At 38.3% G+C, this 24,640-nt stretch overlaps 2 protein-coding genes across 4 annotated transcripts in view; one reads left to right on the top strand and one right to left on the bottom strand.

Annotated features, from left to right (window-relative positions):
- The window catches only part of CTNNA2 (catenin alpha 2), a gene marked incomplete at both ends in the record, with an annotated part of 398,157 nt that overhangs the window by 247,658 nt on the left and 125,859 nt on the right, over positions 1-24,640 (top strand). The gene's annotated exons all lie outside the window — the stretch shown is intronic.
- On the bottom strand, positions 694-2,259 carry LRRTM1 (leucine rich repeat transmembrane neuronal 1; the record flags this gene model as incomplete). The annotated part of the gene is made up of 1 exon (XM_079534793.1): positions 694-2,259. The coding sequence occupies one exon, from the start codon at positions 2,257-2,259 to the stop codon at positions 694-696; it is 1,566 nt and encodes a 521-aa protein (XP_079390919.1).

Genomic DNA, 24,640 nt, shown 5'->3' with positions numbered 1-24,640 from the left:
CAGTTTTTATGGCTCTTACAGCAACGTACAGGTGAGCTGTGCTTAAAAACCCCTTTGACACCCAGTCCTGGGCATGGGCAGAACTTCAGCCCCTCTGGAGTGCACTGGCTGCACTAACATCCAGTTACAGGTAGCGCAGGAGCACAAATAGAATTCTGGTGTCATGCTTCATATTACCAGTAAAATGATGGAAGTGAATGTGCACTAATTACAACAGGAAGCCATTGAGTTAATTTTTATCAGCCTATTTTACGTGGCTTCTTTGCTCCCAGGCTTTTGGTTCAACACTCGGAATGAAGAGAAAAAAAGGTTAAACTGTTGCATTTTGTATACAGGGAACAATTCAGGTAATATACACCAGTCTGTAAAAACTGTAAATGCTATTTTTTTTTATTTTAAACATTTTCCTTAGTTTACAAAAGATCAATAATCAGTACCTTTTTTACACTCTCAGTTTCCTGAATATTGACAGATCTTCAAAGGGAGTATTAGCATAGGAAATCTTAAGATTGGCTGTCCTGAAGATTTTAAGACATGATAAAGCTAAAATATCAAGTTCTGCCGGCTGCTCCTCCTGTGATTTCAGCAGAGGAGTGCCCGCGAAATCCTCAGCAAAGCCCCACAAACCCCCCACTCTGCTCCCTGTCTGCGCGCTGCTTTTTGGTTGCACACTGTGTAAATCCCCAAGGCAAATCACACCTCGCACTCCCTCGCTGGCTGCTGGTGACAGGAGCAAGATCCGTACTCATTAATGATCACCAGGGCTCCCTCGATGTGGTTGGGTTTGTAATCAACATAATACTCCTGGGCTGACATGGCAGCCATTTGATGCATGGTCTGTTTCTGCTTCTGCTTCCTGCGCTGTGTTACAAAGCACTGTCTTAGCTGCCTTATGCTGGCTGGAAAGCATTTCCAAGAGACGTACAACACTAAAACCACGATGAGGAAGCTAAAAATCAGTGCCATGGTCCCCGTCACCACCTTGTGAATCTGCACGGCGTTTTCTGCGCCTTCGCTGGGCAGTGTCACGGTGATGGCGTACGTCGTCGGCTCCTCGTCGGCCTCTGGCACATAGGCCGTGGCGGCCGCCGAGCCGTAGCCAAACATTTGGTCGCTGTTGTTGGTCACAGGGGACAGGGTGTTGACACTGGTGGGGTCGACCGTGTCCTCGCACAGGTGGAAAGCATAGACTGCATCCAAAACGTCCTCGCCCTGCGCGTACTCGGGTGTAGCACAGAGCAGGTTGCTGTCGTAGCGGCCCTTGAAGTTGCTCAGCCATGAGGCCAGGGCACAGACGTTGCGGCCGCAGTCCCAGGTGTTGGCAGACAGGCTGATGCTCGTGAGAGACTTCCAGGAGTCCAGGATGCGCGAGTCGATGTAGGTCAACCGGTTGGAGTCCAGCTGCAGGGACTTGAGGTGAGGCACGCTTTCGAAGACATGAGGTTCAATGTATTCGATTTCGTTGCCAGAGAGATCCAGTTTTTCCAGTTGCCATATCCAGTCCAAAGTGTTGACGACGATGGTGACTTTATTCCGTCGCAAGCAGAGTGAGTGCAGGGAGATGAGCCTGGGGAAGTGGGCTAAATTCACCTTCACCAAGTCATTGTGCTCGAGGTGCAGCTCGGTGAGCTTAAACAAGCCCGCAAAAGAGTTTCGAGCCAGGCTCTTTAACTGATTGTATCCTATGTCTAGAAACTTCAGGCTGCGACAGTCCTGAAAAATTCTCACCGGCACAAACTTGATGGCGTTTGACCGCATGTGCAAAGTCGTGAGTTTTCTCAGCCCGTGAAATAGGTCGGGCTCCAGCGACTGCAGGTTGTTGTACGATAAATCCACACTGCGCAAGTTTGGCATGGGTCGGAATGTGTTGTTGGGCAGTTGGGTGATTTTGTTGGAACTCAGGGTGAGCTCCTTAACTCGCCGCAATTTTTGAAAGGCATTCCCCTCCACTGAGCAAATGTGATTGTGATCCAGATAGAGCCACGTGAGCTGCATTAACCCTGTGAACTGTCCGTCATGCAGCTCTGAAAGGCTGTTGTACCGCAGAGACAAGCCCATCATGCCCGACAGGTTGCGAGGCATCTCTGTGAGATTCAGTGATTCACAGTACAAAAGCCTGCCCTCACACCGACATAGCTGTGGACACCCACTATTCACGGCTGGAAGCATTTTAGAAAAGATACCCAGTGTACACAATATCAACCCCGGGGGCTTCCTCAGCAGCCAGTTTAAACAGAGACCGATAAGAAGGAAATCCATTAGCAAGAATATTTCCAAATATGCTCGAGAATGTCCATTGAATCTTTTCAAATTCTACATCATATTTTATTTAAGAGGAAAAATAGCAACAAGAAAGAAAATAAACAACAACAACAAAAAAAAAAATGCCCAGACCAAAGCAAAACAGCAAACGGAACAAACACAGCCAAATATTTCACTTTACAGCATGCAGGAGCTGCGCAGCATTAAAGTTCACAGACATTCAAAGGTAAAATGATAGTGATTTTGTTCATGTTAAAGGCTGCAGCAAAGAAAAAAAAATCTTTCTTCATGAAAGAATTTAATTAAAAAGTGTCTTACCCACCCTTTTCCAGAGAGTGACAACCTCCATTCAGTTGCTTCCTTTGTGTTTGGACTAATTATATGCAGAGCTAAAAAAGACCCCTCTGTGCTACAAATTCGGTCCCTTTCAGAGCTGTGCAAGGCTGGCAAGCTCACAATGTCTCACTTCGCTTCTGCTCAAAGAGCTCAAGGCTTGTCCAGCTAGCTTTTAGCTGACTCCTAGGACCTGCAAGTTTCAGAACTATGTGCATGAGCTTGATCTTCTCCTTCTCTCTCTGTCCTTTTCTCTGCAGTTAACACTGTGGCGTGAAAAAAACTCCAAACTCTTTACTAACGACTCCACAGGATTTGGCAGTCTGTTTAATGTCCATCATTTGCAACGACCATTGACCGGCACAACCTTTACTCCATAGAGAGATTACCATGCATTCACTGACCGGCTAAGGGTAGCTTTATTTCCCATTCTTTGTTCGCTTTGCTTGTTAGGTGATGCTTAGAGCAGAGAGACAGCAAGAATCCTTTCCCTTCAGCCGAGCAGTATGTTGGTAGAGCATGCAGAGGCACCTAGTGTTCACTGAGTGTCGTAAGCTGCTCATGATTGTACGCCTGCACTGTGCATCTCAGACATGGGCAGATGGAAAAGGGGTGGGCATAAAACCAAACGCTGGAGCGAACCGGGAAAGTAATATATGCTCTTTGATGAAATGGAAAATACTTTAAGCCTATCTCTCCATTTCTCAAACACGCACGCACACACAGCCGCACAAATCATCAACAGCGAGGCAGTGCTAAGTAGGAAGCTTGAGAATTAGGATTCTTTATTACTATTATTTGCTTTTGTTTAAAATCTGAATGTATAAGCCATTAGCCGGGGACAGGGAGATACTTGATTTCTTGGTTTTGGAAGGAATATGTAAAGCAGTGTCATCGGATTGCTTTTTCTCTGTAAATCTGAGGATATTTGCTTTTCGGAGACTTTGGGGTTGAAGGGAGGGGGTGGGGGGGATTGGGAGGGTGGAATGTGTTTTTATTCTGACATTGTCTAAATAGAGGATGATTTGAAATTCTGTGCATTCTTTCTCATAGAAATGCAGCCAGAGCTCTGCAAATAGGAACGTCTGCTTTCCTATAAGCTTTAATTACATTTGGTCTTTTTCCATCCTGCATATTCTCTGTGTGTTCAGCACATGCCTTTCCTAAAGGCTTGCTTTTTTTTTTTTTTTTTTTTTTCTGCAGTGTATGCTATGGCACACAAAACTATCTATTATTCTTGCAGCATAAAGAATACCATGCGTTCGGAATCAGATCAGCATATAGGTTACTCTGACCATGTCAGCAGCATGCAAAGAAGGGGTAGAAAACCCAATCACTTCTAAGTTCTGCAGATTGTGCTGCTTTTTGTTCCGTGCACCAAAATAATTTTTGCCTGGTAATTTGCAGCCCTCATTATCAATGGGAGATGCGTCGGCAATGAGCTCTACTCCAATTTTTACCAACTGAAAAACATACAATACTTACTTCTGTCAGGAAAACGCTGGCCATCTTCTTTTCCTGTTATGAAATAGAATCTAAAGGCTGTGTGTTGATGAATGCGATCAGAGCTGACAGCTCACGATCCTGCATGAATCCTCTGTGAAGAAGTTTCGCTCGGAAATACAAATAATGCAGAAGATAGTGCTGATTTTCTCCTGAAGTCAAGACTGGTTGCAAAGTACTGGAGGCAGGGCAAAAGTGTTACATTTCCTTTCTTTTTCATAGCCATGTTAATATTTAAGTCTTCTTTTTTTGAAGTATTTGTTGCAGAGGTATGGAATGCTGGAGCTTTGCATGTGTGTGAGCGTGGCTGGCTGCTGTCTGTGTGTGTGTTGGTATAGATCAAGGAATGCAGTAATTTGATGCAGTAGAAGTTGTTTTACAGAAGTCTTGGTAAACTTAGTCTCTCGTTCATAAAAAATCACTGAAAGAGTTTCATTACAAATGTATTTGCTCAAACCACTCTTAAATAAATGACAAATGTTAACCAGTCAGTCTGCAGTCTCAGAACCCTGGAATCGATGCACTTTAATGCTCCCAATCTGGTTTATTCATTCACATCCTTCTGCTTTTCACATTTCAGGGGTCTCAAAGAAAAATGTGATGCTTTAATATTGTATGAACCTCTTGTATGTTGTAGTAGGGCAAGAGAGCCAAATGTGTTCTCCCTCTCCCAAGATCGTGCTGTCTTGTTCAAAGCAGGCTGTTTATGCAAGTGTCCACTGGTTTGAAGTACACCTTAATTCTGTTTCTCACACAGAAGCAGGAGGGAAAGCAATGACAGAACGGGAAGAAAGAACATAGAAGCAGGAGAAGTGATTAAAAACACCTCTGTGCAAGAATAATGCATTCTAGCTTACATTTCCAAATATTTTGATGCAATTAGTAAGAGAAAAAAGAAAAGACTTTTTTTTAAGTTTATAAATACTGAACAAAGGTTCACAGCATAGAGGTTGTATCCCTTAAAAACTGCAACCCTATAAGTCTTGTTGAGGTGGATCTTACTTCCCTCTCCCATTTAACAGTTTGGGCATAGAACTCCCAAACTAGCCCTAAAAATTTCCATTCTGTATTCAAGGAAAGCCGACATTTTCTGCAAATCAGATGACGATACTGATCTCTTAGTTACCATCTAAATACTACGTATAAAATGAAGCATTTCACTTTAAGAGATGAAACTCCATGATACATCACTGTGAAGAGCTGAATTCTTTTTCTGTGATGGTTCTTGCAATCGCCTGGGATACATTTTGTGTCCTAACCAATCTGCCTATCGCCATGCTGGCATATAATCTATTATCATTTGGTTACCAGTGGTAGAAATTAGAACAGACAGTAGAAAACCTATCTAGAATTAGCTGGAAGGCTGACAACTAGAATTAGGAACCCAGAATTAATGGCCCTAAGCAGAACTTCACAGCTCAGTCAGAGCTATATTGCATGAAAGACTTTGCTGTTATTTGTCCAAAAATGTGTCTGTAGAAAACAATCCAGATAGTTTTTGAACTAGAGACCTCAGCGTATGTTGGGAGCTGTGATGCTGAGGCAGAGTGATGACCAAGTGCATGGGCATGGGAATCTGAACAGACAAACATGGGTGAATGTTCAGCTTAGCCCTGAAGTACCTTTGTAAATTTGGTTTTCTTATATATTTTTTAAACTTTTTGAAATGTGCTTCTTCTTGTTATGGAACTGGGAATCCATTTTGAACTTGATTGTAACACAAAGGGCTTAATTTCCACTGTTTGAGCTGTTATCACAGCCAAACTGTCAAGTTTACACATTTTCTGAAGTTTCAAAGCCTCTGGCAAATCTCTATAAATTAGTGGATTTAAATTAACTTTATTAAATGTGCTATTATAAACCAATCTTAAGAAGCACAAACTAAGTATCTAAGTACTTAAGAGAGATTGATTAAATCAATGTAAAGTAGGTTACAAAAGAGCAACTCGAGTTAAAGTTTTAGAAATTTTTACTGGGAAGCCATTTATTGGAGTCATCCCAAGTTTAAGAGGGCTGGAACAGGGTGAGTAAAATCAGAATATTGACCCTAATGTCTAATTATATATGTTCGCATTGTAGTGTATTAACCACCACTGCCACCCATAAATTGTCTTCTTTATTGTACATATGTAGTAATGAGTATTCCTCTTCCTTCTGGTATTTTCTGAGTGGTTTCTATCAGTATAATAAAAAGTGGAGCTTTTAGCGCTGATTTTAATTTCCTTTCATGAATGGACAGACTCAAAGCTTGATCTTACAAAGTAGTCTTTAATTTTCAGGTGCACTGAACCATAGTATTTCATATAAAGGAAACATTTAAAAACAGAAAAGAGAAGGAAGAGATGTGACTCCAAGTAAAGCAAATTAAAGCTGTTATTTCTCTTATGTTCATATCCTGGCCATCCCTGGCATTTGGTCAGCTCTCCCTTCTATGCAGAATTCAGTGTTTCAGGTAATAAGAAGTCCATCACCTATATAACTTGTCTTTTTGAGGAATTGTAAAAATAAAGTGTATTAGACAAATTCTTGACCAAAATAGTCTCAGACATTCACGATACCAAAGAAAGAGTCATAACTGCCATTCATTTCTTGCAGTGCAGAGCAGACACGTTGGATTTGATACCACATTTAAACAGTAGATATTCTTATGCAAATCGTCTTGTTGTTTTTGACAATGCAATAAACACTTTTTATCTCTCAGTACAGCACTCTGTTATCATCATCAGCCATATTCAATAGCAGATATTCATGTATGGCTTTATAAAGTCACTCATGGAAGAGACATATCTGTAGAATTGCCAATGAAGTGCAGAAATGCCCATTCTCAGGAAAATACATCAGTGGTAGGATGAAGAGCCTCTCTCACCTTTTCATTATTTGTAGAATACTTGAATAAGCCATAGAGTTACAGATTCTCTTAGGTATCAGTGAAAATTGCCTATGAATTTCTGAATGTGATGTCAAAGCATTGGGCAGTGTTATTGGTTGTGAATGTCTAGGTATAATGGAAAAAACGAATTGTTACAAAAAAAAAAAGTACTATCCTTTTTCATTAGTCATCATATTCTTGAAGATCATTTTAGCATCCTCATCAAGCAAAGACTCGTGCTACAGTCAGGTTACCACCTAGTTGAAACTCGTTTCACATGTAAAGTGAATTATTTTACCTTTGTTTTCAATTAACTCTTGCTAATTCATACTTCCAAAAATGTTCTGGGAAGTTTAGGAGGAAGAGTTTGTAGAGAACAATGATTAGCATTTCTGATGGTTTTAGTTAGTCATAGTTAATTGGAAATCAGTTAATTCCACCATCAGAAACGTTAAGCTAGACACCCCAGAAAGGTTTGTTTCAGGAGCTTCCCAGGCATTTCTGGATGTGCCAGTGAATGAAATGCAATTGATTTCCAGTTAGCTTAAGGACAAAGAAGTTCACAGCTTATCCATACACATGAATGTATCTGCTTTGTCCTCTTCCACTTTTCTTAGTTCATCTGTAAGCTTTTTTGTTTGTTTGTTTGTTTTTAATAAGCTATGATGCTACCTGCTTTCATATTTGTTTTTCAAGACTGATTTTCGCTGAAATAATTCTATTTTCTTACTTGGATGTAGCTAACCCAAGATGACTGTGGAAACCACCTTGTTTTGGTTGGTTATTTTATCGTTAGATTCAGCCACCCTGAGAGAGGTTGAATAATGTTTCAGCTATGAAAACACACAAAGTGGCAGAAAGCTGAGTTGTGTAGGAGTATGAAAAATGTCCAGAGTAGCCAAGTTAGTTATGGCTTGAAACCATCTTGTGCCCATGACTTAGATTGATGCTACATTCCGCTCCCCTGGAATGACTTGTGTCACTCAGGAAAATGACAAGTCTGAGTTGGGAACATAGATATAGCCATATCAACAAGCCTGAAGTCATATGTATTACATGGAGATTGCATCCTGATGCAAAACAGGTCACCATTTTTATCGAGGACATACCTTTGGTGGCAGTAAACACTTTTCAAACTTTTAAGATGCCGGAAATAGAATCAAGAGGAATTTCTGAAATGAATTATTAAAAGTTAGGATGAACAAGTTAAAAGCTGTTCCTGGCAATCTCCTGGAAAGTCTTTTTACAAATGAGTGAACTGCTCTTGGAAACATTTCCCAGAGCAGAAAATCTGTTCTTTTCAGTAGTAGACAAATTTTTGTTCCTCATCCATTTCTTTTGCTTCTTTCCAAATGTATTTTAATGTACAATCATAAAAATAAGTAATCTTATGCTGGCCTCTGTAGGTACCTTACTACAACAAATGTAGATTGGTGCTGAAGCTACTGTTAAAATAGTATTTAGGAATCAAATAAAGACTTTTAGAATCATAGAATCCTATCACAGAATCATAGAATGGCTTGAGTTGGAAGGAACCTCAATGATCACCTAGTTCTAATACCACACCCCCAAGGCAGTTTTCTTCCATCACAGAGGATATCATTCTAAGAGACTCCAAAGGAGTCATTGTGAGGAAACTGGGTAACTGTACTTTTGGATCCTGCTTCATGGAAGTTCTTAGGTCTGACTCCTGAAATTCGTTAAGACCAGAACAATATGAGCTAAATATGGAATCATAGAAATGTTGGATTCACAGAATCACAGATTCACTGGGCAGCCCATTCCAGTGCCTGACCACTCTGTCAGAAAAGCAGTATTTCCTAAAATCCAGCCTGAATCTCCCTTGGCGCAGCTTGAAACCATTCCCTCTAGTCCTATCACTAGATACACAAGGATTATAGCAGAGTGCCTATAGCAAGCAGGCAGTCGGCTCCTTGGCAGACTGTATTATTATCAGTTAGTCTCAATGTGCTTGTTGGTATATCTTGGCAGCTAAAGAAGGCAGTATTTTTATGTTTCCCTCCTTCTGCTCTGATGAGAACCATAATATGAAGGGAAAACTCAGGCTAAAGCATGTTGAAATTGCGGTTGGTTTTGTATTACATTTTATTGGGATATTGGAGGGAATCTCAATCATTACGCAGAATTCGCAAAGCATTGAACAGGTTGAAAATTCACATTTCACATAGGAGTCATTGTAATTTTTGCAAACTTAAACAAGACGGTTGGTTGACTACCTGAAATATTTATTGCTTAATTACGTATTATTTGCAACTGATGTAATGTCTAAGAGTAATAATCATGGGTCATGAGTCTCAGAAGGACATATTTAAAGACATAACAAAAAATGTCACGCCTTCTTAAAATAGAGGATAACCTGACCTGTTTTATAAACAACTTAAACATAATGAGGCAACACCAAGCATATTCGTAAGGTGGAGGTGCGAAATGTGTGGCGTACATGTAATCTTACACACCTAGCTTTGCTCAACAGCCAATTCAATTTGTTGAGAACCAGTGGCTGGCTTTTAATGGAGCCTTCCTGCCTCTGGATCAGTTTCATTTCAGTGTGTCTGTCTGTCTATACTTAAGACTGATTACAGTGTAATCAGAGCTTTGTGCTGATCCTTTACTCTCACTAAATGTATAGAAAGATACACTTAATGAGCACACCTAATGATCTTGAATTTATCTGAAAAGCTATAAAAGGAGTATGTAAACCATATAAGGAACAGATACACAATAACAAAGACGTACATTACCTACACTTTACATATGTTTTTAGAGTTGAAATGGTGGATTTCTTGTACTGCTGTTATATTAATTCTTCAATATTCATGTTACATGAAGAACTTATTGTTCCTTAATACTCAATGTATGTTTTAAACAAGTGAAAAAACACAATCAGCTCAAAAAGACAGGAAATGATCAGCCTGTTTTTCAAGATATAGGATATTTTTCTGTGCTTTTTCTGAGACCATTTTTAAAGAACACTTGGCTTACTTCTGCTCTTTTTTTTGTAGTGCAAATTAATTATAATTTGACAAGAGAGTGCTTGATTTTTTCTTCAGATTTGGTGTAGTGCCAAGCTTTATTAGTTAGAGCTTCTAAATCAAAATCAAAGGTCAGTATCTGTGAAATGCCCGTGGCTCAAGATATGTTGTAGATCTTTCCCCATTATTTAGAGATTTTTGTTTTTCAAAAGGTGTTTAATTGGATGCTGCATGTTGCACACGTCTGTGGAAGAGTAACTGTCTCTCTTGATTATATCAGTAATATGGCAAAGAGCAATCCTAAAGATGTGACAAATGAATGATGTGAGATCCTTGAGTTAGGTCCTTCTTCAGCATAGTCTATAAATGCAGGCTGAGGGTTCACTTCCCACAGCGTGTTGTACCCAGTGAATCCCTTTCTCCCTCCAACCATGTAGGTTTTTTGTCCCAGTATTGTCCTTCATCCACCTGGAACATATTCTGTCATCATCGCACACACTGCTCAAGTGGGGCCATTTAGGGAAAGAGCAAGTAGAGGACTATAAGTGGTTAAGGGAGCTGTGGTAGTGTTCAGAATATGTTAGAATTCAGTTGCTGAGCAGTAAGAGGCACTTGAAGGTAGGGAGCTTTCAAAAAAATACCATCCTGAAAGCTATACTATGTGTCCTGATCCTCACTCTGCTACTTCTATTTGCATTGCATTTTTTTTTCTTATTCTATGACCTTACTCTTCCTACATCTAATGTGTTGTTTTTTTCTGTTTCCAACTCTCGATCTCAAAGGTTTGTCTCTTCCTGTATAACACCTAGCATAGCAGGAGTCTGTTTTTGCTATGTGCTAATGAATGTGACAATAATCAACACAGCATGGTTGTTCAAGGCAATAATAGCTAGATAAGAACAAGTGAATTACAGTTGTACCAGAGAAGCAGCCTGTAAAACTGAGGTTTGGTCATGTCTTTCTTCAGCCTGTTTTGTTAGCTGAGCTTGGACCACACACTGACATGAGGTCAGCAGAATCCCCTTCAAGCTGTTTTCTTGGCCATGAGGACCATGAAGGCAGTGAGCTTCAGAAGTCTTTGATGATGGAATGGGATAAAGCTTCTGTAAGGCCAGAGGTAGCAGATGAGATTGGGTGGTATTTACTTCTTTACCTTCTGTCCAATTATATAGTATTGATAGCAGCTACGAAAGCAGTTATCACTCCATCGCATTTAATGAAATACATACAGACAAAAACAAGCAAACAAAAAAAAAACACAAATAAAACAGCATCATGCCTTTGATGGATGCTTCTTTTCCATGGTCCTCAGTCTGGTGGATCATGGATCCTGCTGGATGTTTCTGCAGCATCACAAAGTAATGCTGACCTTGGGAAACTTCCCTGAAGCACATTCAGCTGAGTCTTTTGAGATATGTTCTTTGACTTTCTGGATTTTCTGGCACCGTTGTGTCCATTAAATACTGATTAGATTTCAGAAATCCAAGAGACCAAATAATGCTATCATCTGTTCCCTACTTATCTTAATAATATTGCCAGTAATATTCTAATATATCAATTCCAGGATATTCTAGAGCTAACCTGATGCATAAAATATATGGACAGGATGCTTTTTTGTTTCAGAGGCAGAACAGAACCAGCTTATGGATTGGATTTTGCTATATTGCCTAGAGACGATGATAAAAAGTGAATTAGCTGCTTTCAAGGACTGTTAGAAAAATACATCAGTTTTCATAATGTTTGATGAATTGCTTACAGTACTTGTTTTACTTAAAGCTGCAATTAAAGATTGCCCTCTAGTCAAAAGAAAAATGTGATAAAAATGTGACTTGAAACTGGGCAGAAAATTTTCTGAAGCCCTTTGGGATTAATTCCAGTAATTATTCAATCTGACGTTTTCGAGAGAAATAACCCTTTATGTATGAACTCCATTAATCATAATAACATAGTTCACATGTCAGAGACTTCTGTCCTGTCACTTTGTATAAAATGTTTAATGAGAGACTAATAAACATCTTCACTATAGTTGAGAAAATACAGAACTGCTTTTAAAACATCCCAGTGCATGTGAATTGGTGTTGAGTAGGTTTTGGTCTTGTGAGGTGTGACACGTTGTGCTTGTGTCTACAAAAGTGCTGAATTTCCAGACTGTTATTGTCATTTACATCATGTCTCCTGCTAATTTTGTGCAATTTCATTCATAACACTTCAAGGACTTGTTTGCTTTCTTGTCTTCTCTGACCTGTTACAGAGACATCTATTTTGTCTACCTGTCCTGCTGTAAACATTTGTTTTATGAATTTCCGTATATAAATAACAGGGGTATTTTTTTTTACATGAGTTATATGTAGAAAACTTCTTTACATCATCTACAAGCAGAAGAGTAAAAACTATTTTTCTTGCATGTGAACTTACTGCATATTATTGCAACTGCACAGTGAATATTGAGTATCTGTCTCCGATGATAAGCAACTCTAAGAAGATTGGCGTTATGTCTGTCATTGTTTCATCAACTGAGGATATTCTGTGATATTTTCTTGTATAAAGAAGTGGTGATTTCAAATTGCGGCTCTGATTAGATACTCTTATTTGAAGAATTTACCATTCTCTGTGTTTCACATTCTAACATTGTTTTGTGCTTTTGAAGCTGGAAAGTGGAATTATCTGTGCTCTGATGAGAAGCGATAAGTATAATCTTTTGCTGAACGTGGATAAAAGACTTAGGCAAATGAGATTGTTTCAGCACGGCTTCCTCATGCATCTCCTGACTTGTTCAGCAGCTAAAACTGGAGAATAATTCTTTGTCTTTGGAGGTCTCCTTTATTATTTTTTATTTAGGAGCATTACACAATATATCTAAACTGTTACATTGACTAATGCCTTCAGTGCCGAATTTTTACATGTCAGTTGTCATTCTTTGCACACTCCAGTAGATGGCAACTCCAGTCTTCTTGACATTTAATCTCCATTCAAACTAGAAATATTCTCTGTGCCCCCCCTGCCACTGCGTCTCATCTATATAAACGGCCAAGAGTTTCAATTTTACTTTTATTGAAATCACTGCACAGCATCTGAACTCAAATAGTACCAAAAAGGAAAAAAAAAAGAAAAAAAAAAAGAAAAAAAAAGTGGGGTGGGGGTGGAAAGAGGCCCATAAGCACCAATTCTCCTGGATCATAAAGCACACACTGATTCCTCCATAACTTTTAAAAATATTTTAGGAGTTTTCATAAAAAGGCTGAGTACCTATTCTATTTTTACTTCTCATGTGAAACAAATGGCAGAAAATACAACATGCTAGCTTGGAGTCTGATGACTTGACTAAACCAGAGAGCCCACCCTACCCCAGCCTTCCTGTCAAAGTATTTACTTTCCCTATACACACTAAATACTAGAGTAAACTTTTTAAAAGCTTAAATGATATTTGTTTATGAATGCAGTGATGATGAGGACTGTCTTGGAGCAGGACCATGAGTTTACAGTTGGAGATGAGGATTTTCTCATTTTCCCCTTTGTACTTCAATTCTGTCCCATCAATTTTATTATTAAAACATCCGCAGAGAGGAGGCTGTTTCTCCATTTTCCTCTGCTGACTTTCACAACATACTTGAGTGTAGAATTTGAAGCCGTAAAACAAGGCATCTCTCTGTGAGTGAATGCCAGACATCAGCAGGCACAAAAGGTTGTGATTGCTCTGCCTGGGATAGAGACTAATGATCATAACAGTCACACAAAGGATCTTTTCTCTAACTCTCTGTATGAAAACCGGAGTTTAATTTTCTAATCACTTTCACTGTCTACCAAGGTTTTATTTTGCAGTTGATGGTTAAAAAGGGGCAGAGGGAGGAACGGTTAATATTTTAATTATTGTTTTAATGAAATGCAGGTCTAACTTAAAAAGAATGCATGCTGCATTGCAGTTCTGTTGTTGCTGTTGCTTTTGTTTACTTACTTCTTCCATAAAGCATTTCCAGTAATCGTGTAAGAAACTTTCCAAATACCACAGTTTGTAGCATCAGTGATGCTATTTGGTATTAGCTCTTATGATCAGAAACAGATAGAAACTTATTGCTTAAAATGAACTGCAAAAAGTTCCAAGGCATAGAAGTGTTTAAGACCAGATTTAGATGTTCACACTTTTATTGGTTTAGTAAAATCCTCAGTTTTCAACCCAGACTTTATTACTCTGTGGACATTTTTACTTCACAGAAACAGTATTAAAATAAATTATGCTCATATAAGACAAGCAGAATATTGGTCCATTTAAGCCTGACTGATTTTTATGTAACAAATTAGCCAGCAAGGTAATTAAATCTCTTTTGGATGTCTGTTTCATCTCTGGAAAGAATCCCAAGAACCTTAGAAAACTGGCTTTTGGGTTATATACAGGTCCTGGGTCTATTGCAGCTAAGTGGCTTGTTTCTCATTATCGCATTTAGTGCTACAGAAACTACTCCACCAGAGTCTTTATTAAAACTTGCTTAAGGCTAGCATTTTCCCTTGGGTCAATAATGACTTTAGAGGAATGGATGTAGAAGCTGGATTTGTTCTAGCTATTGGAATGAATTATGTCTCATCGGGGCCCCCAGGCTAGTATTTCAAATTTGCCACCAGGCACTTCATCAAAAATTCCATTCCAGTATTGTAGAGACCTTGTGCACCTCTTAGTAAAAGCAAAGCATGCAGCTGAAGTTCTTCCCCCTGCCCAAACTATTCGACAGCACATTTTCCCCCATTGACCTGCACATATCAGTGAAGGATCCAGTTTAGAAATGTTAGGGAGATTGTTGCCCATGATTTCTGATTAAAGGAGAGAGCAAAACGGAGGAGCAGGATCCAGTTAACTTGCTGGTGCAGTGCTCCTACAGCTAATAGCCATTTAAATCCAGCAGCTCATTCTGGTGGTATGAGCACAATATTTATGAGAGGAGTACCATACACATCTCCCTGCTGCACCACACAGTTTTCCCACTGCAAGCCCTTGTTCAGAAGTAATCCAGTCAAAGTCTGTGTCCATATTCTACTCATATGATCAAGTACTGCTTCAAGTACGCGGCTTCCTCATGAAGTAAAATCAGTTATATTTTTTCTCTGGTTTGGAAAATCTGCTCATACTAACGGGAAGATAAAATATGAATGTAGAAAAAGCTTTGGATTTATGATCCCCAAACAAATTGCTAGCTTTCCCATTACAGGCTCGTTCTAAAAAAAAATATGATTGCATGAAATTTACAAAACGAAGTCGTATATGGGCATTTGTTCTCTTTCGATGTGTTTACAGACAGAAGTATCTGTTCAAGTGCAGTGGTGTTTGATATTAAAAAGATAGATAATGGATAAGAGGCAAACAGGTGTTTGGCTTTTCCTTCTGCTTGTCAAGGACAAAGACTTTCAGCACGTTACTTGGATGGCTCACAAGCACATTCACATTCACATCTTATTTTTTCTTGCTGACTGGATTTTCCTTAAGTGTTCTGTTCAGACATTTCAAATGCAACATTACCGGGGAGCTGCCATTGAAATCTGAATCAAATGGTGAACGTTACGACAGATATTGCATTTCAAATGCCACAACTGTAGCTATATATTAAATATAAATAATTATTTTCATATATACAGTGAAATTTTCCCTATAACCATTTTCATGGTTTATTTCTAATGTATCAGTTGCAGGAAGTGTAGAACATTCTCCTCCCTTTGCTCTCTGGCGTATACTGCACTTCTTATTTTTCATCCTAGAGCAGGTTTCCCAGATGTTTTTAACTACAGTACATGGATTAGATTCTAGCAACTACAGGAGGCAGCAAAATTATATTTGCCTTCTTGCCTTGTGTTTATTTAATCTGTATTAGAATTCTAGAGAATAGCGCTTTAAAATCATGGCAAGGCTAACTGAGTATGGTTTGGCTATAGGTAAGCTTTTCTTGATGGTTTGTAAGGATAAAAAGTTATTTTACCTAGAAGAAACAATCATCATCATATGAAATTTGTAATCCAGTCAGCTCCATCAAAATATAGACTGTGTAGATACAGTAATAATAATCCATTTCTCTTAAGTGGTATTTAATTCCTCCCTAGAATTTTCTATCAGATTTTTGGTCAAAGTGATAGAATACACATAAGAGACTTCAAATTTTCTATGATTTTTTTTCCCATTTCATTTCTGTTTTAAACTCTAGTAGTCTAATACAATAGTGAAGCTTATTTTAGATGTCCAACTTTGTCATTCTTTTGATATTTTTTAAATTGTATGTTTATTTTTGTTTTTAAAAAGTCATAATTTCCTGATGCTGCTTTAGAATATAGAGGATAACCAGGAATTAAAGTCTTTTTTTTTTTTTTGCTCTTCTAAAGATCATCAGGAGCTGAAATGGATGCTCACTCCAATCATGGGATTTAGATTTCTTAAGAACTTTTGGAGGTTTGAGTCTCAGTCCATGACTATTTTGGAGCCTCATCATAAAAAACATTTTTCTAGGATGCTCCCACCTAACCCAGTCTTCTTAAAGAATACAAAAACATATTTATAACCTAAGTTGAAAGAAAACTCCATGCTTTCTTTCATGCGAAGCTTACAGTTGGTCATTCCTGGAAAAGTCATTGCAAAATAAACCTTCCTAGTTCATAGAAGTACAATGGATTTTAGAATTTGTGCAGTCTACCTTTCTGCCCTAAAGCAGATCAGTTTTGTTGTTCCTGACACATCAACTTCTCCTGAATTGAAGATTTCTCAAGGAAATCTATTCTAACATTTTGTTTCTCAAATTCTGAAAGTTTAATGAACACAGCATGTCCAGGCTTATGGTTTTAAGTTTGGTTTTAAGTTTGAAGTGATTTTAAATTGAGGGAGGGAAGATTTAGGTTGGATATCAGGGGAAGTTCGCTTCTATGAGAGTGGTGAGATGTTGGAACAGGCGTCCAGAGAGTTTGTGGATGCCCCGTCCCTGGAGGTGATCAAGGCCAGGATGGGCAGCCTGGTCTAGTATTAAATGTGAAGGTTGGTGACCCTGCATGTGGCAGGGAGGGTTGGAGCTTGGTGATCCTTGAGATCCCTTCCAACCCCAGCCATTCTGTGATTCTATGATTCTATGATTCTGGGATTCTAAGCTTATGCTATTGACGGATTTTTATTTTTTGCTTGTTTTTTTTTTTTTTTTGTTTTTTTTTTTTTTTTTTGTCATTACAATTCTTTGATTTTTTTTTGTTTTTTGTAGATTATTTATTGACTGATTGACTGATTACATTAATACGTGCCTTTGATCTTTCTTGCATCCATTCTAAATAACGCCTATTTTATTGATACAAAATGCCAAAAAGACTGCAGTATTCAAACTAAGACCTTGCTCATTCTAAACAGTGTCTCCCTGGCTGCAGTTAGGTTTCTACATCTGAAGACAGTGCTTGCCTTTTCCGCAGCTGGGTGACACTGATGATTCATGTTCAGTCCATGATTCACAAAAGCCCCTGGAACTCTTTCTTTTTGCAGATTTTCTGCATAGCTACTACTCATTCTGTTTTATAGCTGGTTATTCCTGACTGACTGAACATCTTGCACATGACCCTGTTGGATAGCATCTTGCTTTTTTTTTTTCCTTTTGAGGACATAAGTGCAATTTGTCAGGATCATGTTGAATTTTTATTCTGCCCTCCAGAGTACTTTCAGTGCTTCTCAGCTTGGTGTCACCTCCAAATTTAATAATTGTAGTCCATGTTCTATCACCTCGGTCATTAATGACAATATGAAACATTGATGGACCCAGAAAAGACCTTTCTGTGTCATTTCTAAGTGCGTCAAAGAATTGCTTTTAGGTAGCAAGCTCATCATGTGGCATGGATAATTACATTAGTGAAACTATATAACAGAAGGAAGTATCCACATTTAACAGTGACAGAAGGAGAAAAACTTACCTACACCAAAATTTCCTTTTTTCTCTCAGATTTTGCATGCTCAGAAGGACACCAGGGTAGAAATAGACTTTGTAATTTAAATAACAAAAACCTTCAAGAATTTACACTAACAGGGGTTTTCCTCCTGTTTTGAGATAGCTCTGTTTCCAGGGATACTTACTCAAATACAGTTCTAATATTTGCCATTTGAGTTGTGTAACAGCCTTCCCCATGGAGCTCAATGATGCCAAGTAGTCACTTAAATGCACAAATTACTTTGTGCTGAATTATGTATTTTTGTAATTTTCATTTTAGTAACATTCTAAAAAGTATGTTTTACATTCTGCTATGGAAATAGACACTTATCCTCATTTATAGCTGTAAATACTCCATAAGAAGACTTACTATATTCATATATCAGGTCTCTATCGGCTTGACATAACATTTGAATTTATAATTACCTGTACTGCATGTAAAAAATCATGTAGCTGGACAGCTATTTCTCTGAGGAATCTCAGAAGCATTAATTATTTCAGTGAAGTCCTGAATATGATGTATGCATTAAACTGGATCCTTTTTTGCCTTTCTGAAACTGTTACACCACATTGTACCAGTTGTTCAGTGACCACACCAGTTATTCTGTGCAGAATTAATTTGACTAGGACACCTTTATGGCTTTGGTTTTCTTTGTTGAAGGGAAGCAAAGTTATTTATTCAATAATATTATTTCCCCAGCAATATACAAAGAGAGTGCTGGTTTGGTTTGTTGGGATGGTTATTTACAAGCCCAGGCTTGCACAATAAATGGCAAACTAATACAATTTTTGTTCTCTTAACAGTATTTCCATGGAACTTTAGCTCATGTGGAATAATGTATTATATTATTACTTTCAGTTTATTTGACACCTATCCAATATGCTAGGCACTTCTTTTTAAAGTACTAAGCTTACGTACAATGATATTTCTGAAATTCCACTATTTTTTTCTTTATGTTACTTATCTTCAGTACATCTATGTGAAATATTCCTGCATGTAAACAGATAGAGGAAGTATAAAGAGATTAATCTGACAAACACCACTGCTGAGGTAGAGAACTGGGGCTTCAGATATCAGGAGATAGAAGCCCAACCATGCAACCCTTTTTTTCCTGAAACTTGTTGGAAAAAACGCATCGTTCTCAGCTTGTCCCCACATAGTGATTTTGTGCCTAAAAGACTGTAATACCTTAAGGAGGCTGTTGGGCGAAGCAGCTTGCCCACACCTGGCTTTCTGATCTGTACTTTAGTTGTTGCTATTGTTTGTCTTTTCATTTTTTTTCTTTCTTCAGATCAGGTTTTGTTTCACTGTAAGCTGAATCCTGGAAGAAGTTTGTTGTCACCCATGTTTCTCCTCCTATCCCAACATGTAGAATCCCTTCAACTCCCCGACCAGATCAGTTCCACTGGCTTCCAGCCATCAGCTTTCACTACAAGGTCTGGCAAGGGCTGGCAAGGTCAGGTGGACTCAGAAATATTCTGCTCCATCCTTTCAAATCAGAGGCTTAAAATCTCCAGAGAAGTATTCTGCTGAATCATGCTTAGCTTTTAAACGCTCTGTGTAAAGTAAAATGACCCCCAGTGCTGCCTCAATTCCCATCTCTCTTATTAAAAGCATAAGGGAATTTTTTTTTTCCTGTGTGGTAAAACCTGTCTGCTCTATTACTAGTTATGACTTTCTTCTCATTTAATCTTGTTGCTCCTCATTCCTGTAGAACACAAGCCAATCCTACTGCTTCCCTTGGGGACTGCAGTAGGAGACGGCCACATCTACTGAAGCAGTGTTTTTCCTATGCTTCAGCATCACCTGTGCAGAAACTTGTAGGAGCTCTCAATAGCCATCCCATTGCCTTTGGGGTCTTCATATCCATTGAATCAGATACTGCAGACCATGTGCGTTCTGTATCATGTGTCTTGCTTGACTACCCTAGGAAAGGGAAGTGCGGGCCATACAGACCATTCCTGCATGTGGTTGAATATTTTCAGATGTGTCGTGTCTTCCTGTATTCACAATTGAATTTGGGTATTTACTGCCGTGACTTACAGATGAAGGAGAAATTCTCAGCACCATCTTCAGTTTCTTTGGATATATTTCTGCCACAAGCATGGGGAAAGCTTTTCTGAGAACAGTTTTGCCCCCACAGCTTCTAAAAAGACCATTATCCCCTTTAGACAAATGTATATTTCGAGCATGAACTTTCACCTTACGTGTTAAATGCTTTTCAGTGCTCTCTCCAAGCTCCCTTTCACATCTCTTATATTTTTGCTCTTAAAACAAGCAACAACAGAGATGTTCCTCTTCCTCCCAGGCCAAAATGAAATTTCAGAGCTGGAACTTGAAAAAACACCTATAAATTAGGAATTTTAAGGCAGCCACTACTAACAATTCCTGCAGCCCTTCCACCTCTCCTGCAAATCTCAGACATTTGTGTGTCCAGAATAAACCTGAACTGGTCAAAGCTCTTCGGATGTTTGTGAGAAACTGAATTAGTGCATGGTTTATGCATTGAGAGTGAAAAATTACAGTTGGCTGTGAAAGGCAGAAAAGTCGGGACTGACAATTTGCGAGGTCAAGATTGTGAGTAATGAGAAAAAGAGAGAAAAGAGAGGCAGAATTGACTCAGACGGATTTAGAACAGAAAGATATTGATATGGAAAAACACAATGTTAGACAAAGGAAAGAAAAACCATAAATTTACAAGTAATGATATTATGATAAAGTTGCAGGAACTTGATGGGACTGGGAGACAAGTTTACTTTTGGAGATAAAGGTTGTATGAATACACATCTAGAGGTCTAGTGTTTGTAAGCCTACGGGAAGACATGCAGCAAATATGCCTGGTGAGCAAATTGTTCAGTACTTCAAAATCTGCTGAATTCAACATATAAAAATCCAAAGACCATATGTACTGCATTTATTCACAACAGATAGGAATGTAGCATATGGGTGATGTAGTTTGACTTGCTTAGCACATATAGAAAATAAAGTAACCCTAATTTGCTGCCACCTTGTAATGATGCCTAATGATTTTGGAATAGCTGAGAATGTAAGTAACATGAATCATATGATCATAGAATGGCCTGGGTTAAAAAGGACCACAATGATCATCTAGTTTCAACCTCCTGCTGTGTGCAGGGTCGCCAACCAGCAGACCAGGCTGCCCAGAGCCACATCCAGCCTGGCCTTGAATGCCTCCAGGGATGGGGCATCCACAGCCTCCTTGGGCAACCTGTTTCAGTGAAAATCTGTGAACACTAGCTTTTGAGTTTAAAAAAAAAAAAGGGGGTTGGGGGGAAGAAGGGAAGGCGAGGGGAAGAGAGAGTAATAGTGAGGAAGTCAAATAATGGAAATTTGAACTGGAATTCAAATTAAAACCTTGCTTCTATTTGCTAATGCAGCAGTGTTTAATGTGGTTTTGATCAGTGCAATATGCTGTCCTTATATCGACGTAGAAATGAAATTTGTTCACTGAGCAGTCTGTATCAGGCTGCCGTGGGTGGGAGGGGATGTCCCTTCATAACAGGTGCTTGATTTAAGTGGGACAGATGAGTTAAATGTGGGTCCATGACAAAGCTGAGCTGAATGCCCACATCTGCTCCTAGTGGAAAGGACTCAAAGAGTTGATGCAGGGCTTTCTCTGTGAGGACCCCTGTACCTAGCAGAAAGGCATGCAAGCAGAAGAGATCAAATATTGCCCCGAAGAAATTGTTCTAGATAGTGTAATCTATAGGGAGAATGAGGCAGATACAGATTTATTTTTTTCTTATCCCTCCAGAAATTTACCCTACATTTCTGCTTTGAACAGATGTCTCTTTAAACAGTGTGTGGGAAATTTCCAGGAAAGTCCATACGTTTGGATTTTATTATCTTTCTCAAGGAGGAGAACCATTCCGGAGATGACTGGTGATATTATTTTGTGTGTTTTGCAACATTTTGTGTGTCATTATTTTTTATTTCATGTATAAATGTTAATAGCACTCACATTAATGATCTGAATCTTGGGGGAAAAAAAAAATATATATATATATATATATATATACATAGGATTTCAGTTTATAAAGTAATGTTTTCCTAAGCTTGTAAAATTGTTTTTTGTATTGTTCCCAGATTTAACTGATCTTCATATTTATCTGTGAAGGTAACCATAACAGTCATTGAATAACATTGAAGCCTGCCATTCAAAATAAGTCTTTGTCTTTACTCTGTATGACAGTAGAGACTGAAAACTGAATGGTCAACTAGTCCAAAAACTCAGGGCACCATTAAAGAACTGAAAACAGCAAGGTAGAGGATGGGTTTTAACTGAGGTATTTTGAGGGACTGCATTTCTAATATAGTGCCTCAAAAACTCAGAGCTCCTCAGGTATTTATTGCAATTCCACAAATTGTTCCATGGGTGAAAGAGAATGAGCAAGCAGGTGTAAGAAAGCATCCTGAACCATGATAGCATCTCAGACTGAAGCAGCATAAACACTTTTACATTTGTGTGAAAATAAATAAAATACTTAAGCACCTAGATGTAATGTTCCACATAATATTGAGTGTGCAGAAGACAGGGCCCAGCTTGTTTAGTTCATATATAGAAAGAAGGAAATGAGCTCATCAAAAGGACCATGAGGATAATTTTGATTCTGTTGTGAGGAAAATTACTCATAGCTGTATCTGCATGGTCAATTTGAGACTATATTTATGGAAAGAAAAGCAAACAATAAACAAAATGCTCCTAACATGAGCAAATTTGATCATAGTATTAATGTGGGCAAGGAAAAACAGAAAGGCTGTAGGAATCTAGGGTCTGGGGAGAAGAATGACAAAAGCATCAAGCTGTTGTGACTGTAACTAGCCTGTATAAGATTATTGTTGTTAAAAATCTGACTTTAGTATGTCCTTTCCACTCATCATAAGGCACTATTTAATGAAACTCTGGGCTCTTTGGGATGGACACTACCTGGCTACTGTTCAAGCCAAGGAGACTGACCTTGATGGAGGGGATTGAGTTTTATTCTGGAGGTCTATGTGCTTATACATATGGATAAGCATTTGCATATGTTTGTGTAACAGAAAATAAATGTTACATAGCATGTGCAGGCTTCAGCAAAGTGATTTAGAGGGAGTAGGTGGTTACTGCCCTACAACACAGAAGAGGTTTGATGATATGAGAGAGTAGGAGGTTAATTAAGATTGCAATTTTTTTTGTTTTGTTTTCTAGCTGCTGTAGCTAACTCTTCCGTTTCTGTATCACCAAGTTTTCTCTGAGTTCTGATGTATTTGTTTCCTGCAAAAAATGGTCTGAGTTTTGTTTTAATAAATGAAACTTCTAGCCGATGGGCATACATAGAAATATTTGAAATGCAGTTCCATAAAGCCAACAGACAAATAAGCAGAACACAGAACAACAATATTAGCTTTTAAAAAGCTTGTGCAATTTAAGGAGCATTCCTTTGCTTTTATATTCTGCATGACTTTAAATTCTTGAGACTTCCATTATAATGTTTAGGGATTTTACCTCTATCATGTTCAGTACAGTATGCTAATGCTGTCTGCAGGGAATATAAATATGGGAGTCATTCCACAAGGTTGCTTGGAAAAGAAATTTAAAATGATATATTAAAGATTGAAAGTTGCGGCAAATTTCCTGCTGAATTTATATGATGTATTCTAGCAGTCAGCAGGAGAGTTTGTAGCCCTTCCCTTGGCTTGCTAATTCAACACAGGTCCAACAACTGCATCAAATGGTGAACATTTAATAGATACGCTTTTACAGCTGTAGAGCATTTAAGATGGCAAACTCTTTAAAGCATCCTTTAGCTGTGAGATTGCTGTCTGATGCTATAGTAATTGACATTTAAAAATACTTGGGTAGATGAATGTTTAGGCTATAGGCTGTTTAAAATAAATATTTGCAGATCATATTTACAAAACAGACTCTTTCACCCTCTGTTTATGAAGCAGTAAACAGATCTGTTCACTTTCAGTGCATTCTTTAACAAAAATTATTGTATGTAAATTCTGATGTTGCAGTTCTCGATTAGATGCAATGCATTATTTCCAAAAGTAATAATTTTTACAGTGCATATCCACACAAGAAGTCACAAAGTAACTCTTCTTTTGATTTCCAGTATAGGTGGACTAGGGCCTCTTGTTTTGTTGGGGGGGTTATCTGGTCCCAGATTCTCTTAGCAGGTTTCTGAATTACCCAGGTGATCCTACCACTGCTGTTCCCCTTTTCCAAGCAGAGCACAACTGGACTCTCACAGCTACTACACAAATACACCATAGAGCATGTGGAAAAGCGTAGAAGAAACTTGAAACATTTTCAGAATTTTAAATCTAGACTAGTGGATTAATTTTTTATCTACAGCGAGCAGAAATGTATTGAAAATATTGAATAAAAAATACACACTAAAATCCCAACAAACTTTGAAATTACTAAAATACTCACTAAAAAAAAAAAAAAGAAGAAGAACCTCTATATTTCTGCATTTGTTTTATTGTGTCATCATGGCCATAAAACCCATGTAGTATAGAGCAGCACAAATGACAGTTGGAATATTTGTGTTATTTCTAGTGCTGGTTTTATTTTTATTTAATTTATATGTTAACTAATATCTGTGCTGTATGAGATAGCTTGTAATCTCCTTTATTGGCTGCTGAAGTGCCTTTCTACTGACCATCCTAAACATACTGACAGACACCGAGATTAGCAGTGACCATGGTTTCTAGACCAAGAAACTGAAAATTAGTTTACATTCATGAC

The sequence above is a fragment of the Tetrao urogallus genome (genome assembly GCF_951394365.1).
Source record: "Tetrao urogallus genome assembly, chromosome: 4".
NCBI classification, from domain to species: domain Eukaryota; kingdom Metazoa; phylum Chordata; class Aves; order Galliformes; family Phasianidae; genus Tetrao; species Tetrao urogallus.
This window is presented reverse-complemented; position numbering and strand designations above follow the sequence as displayed.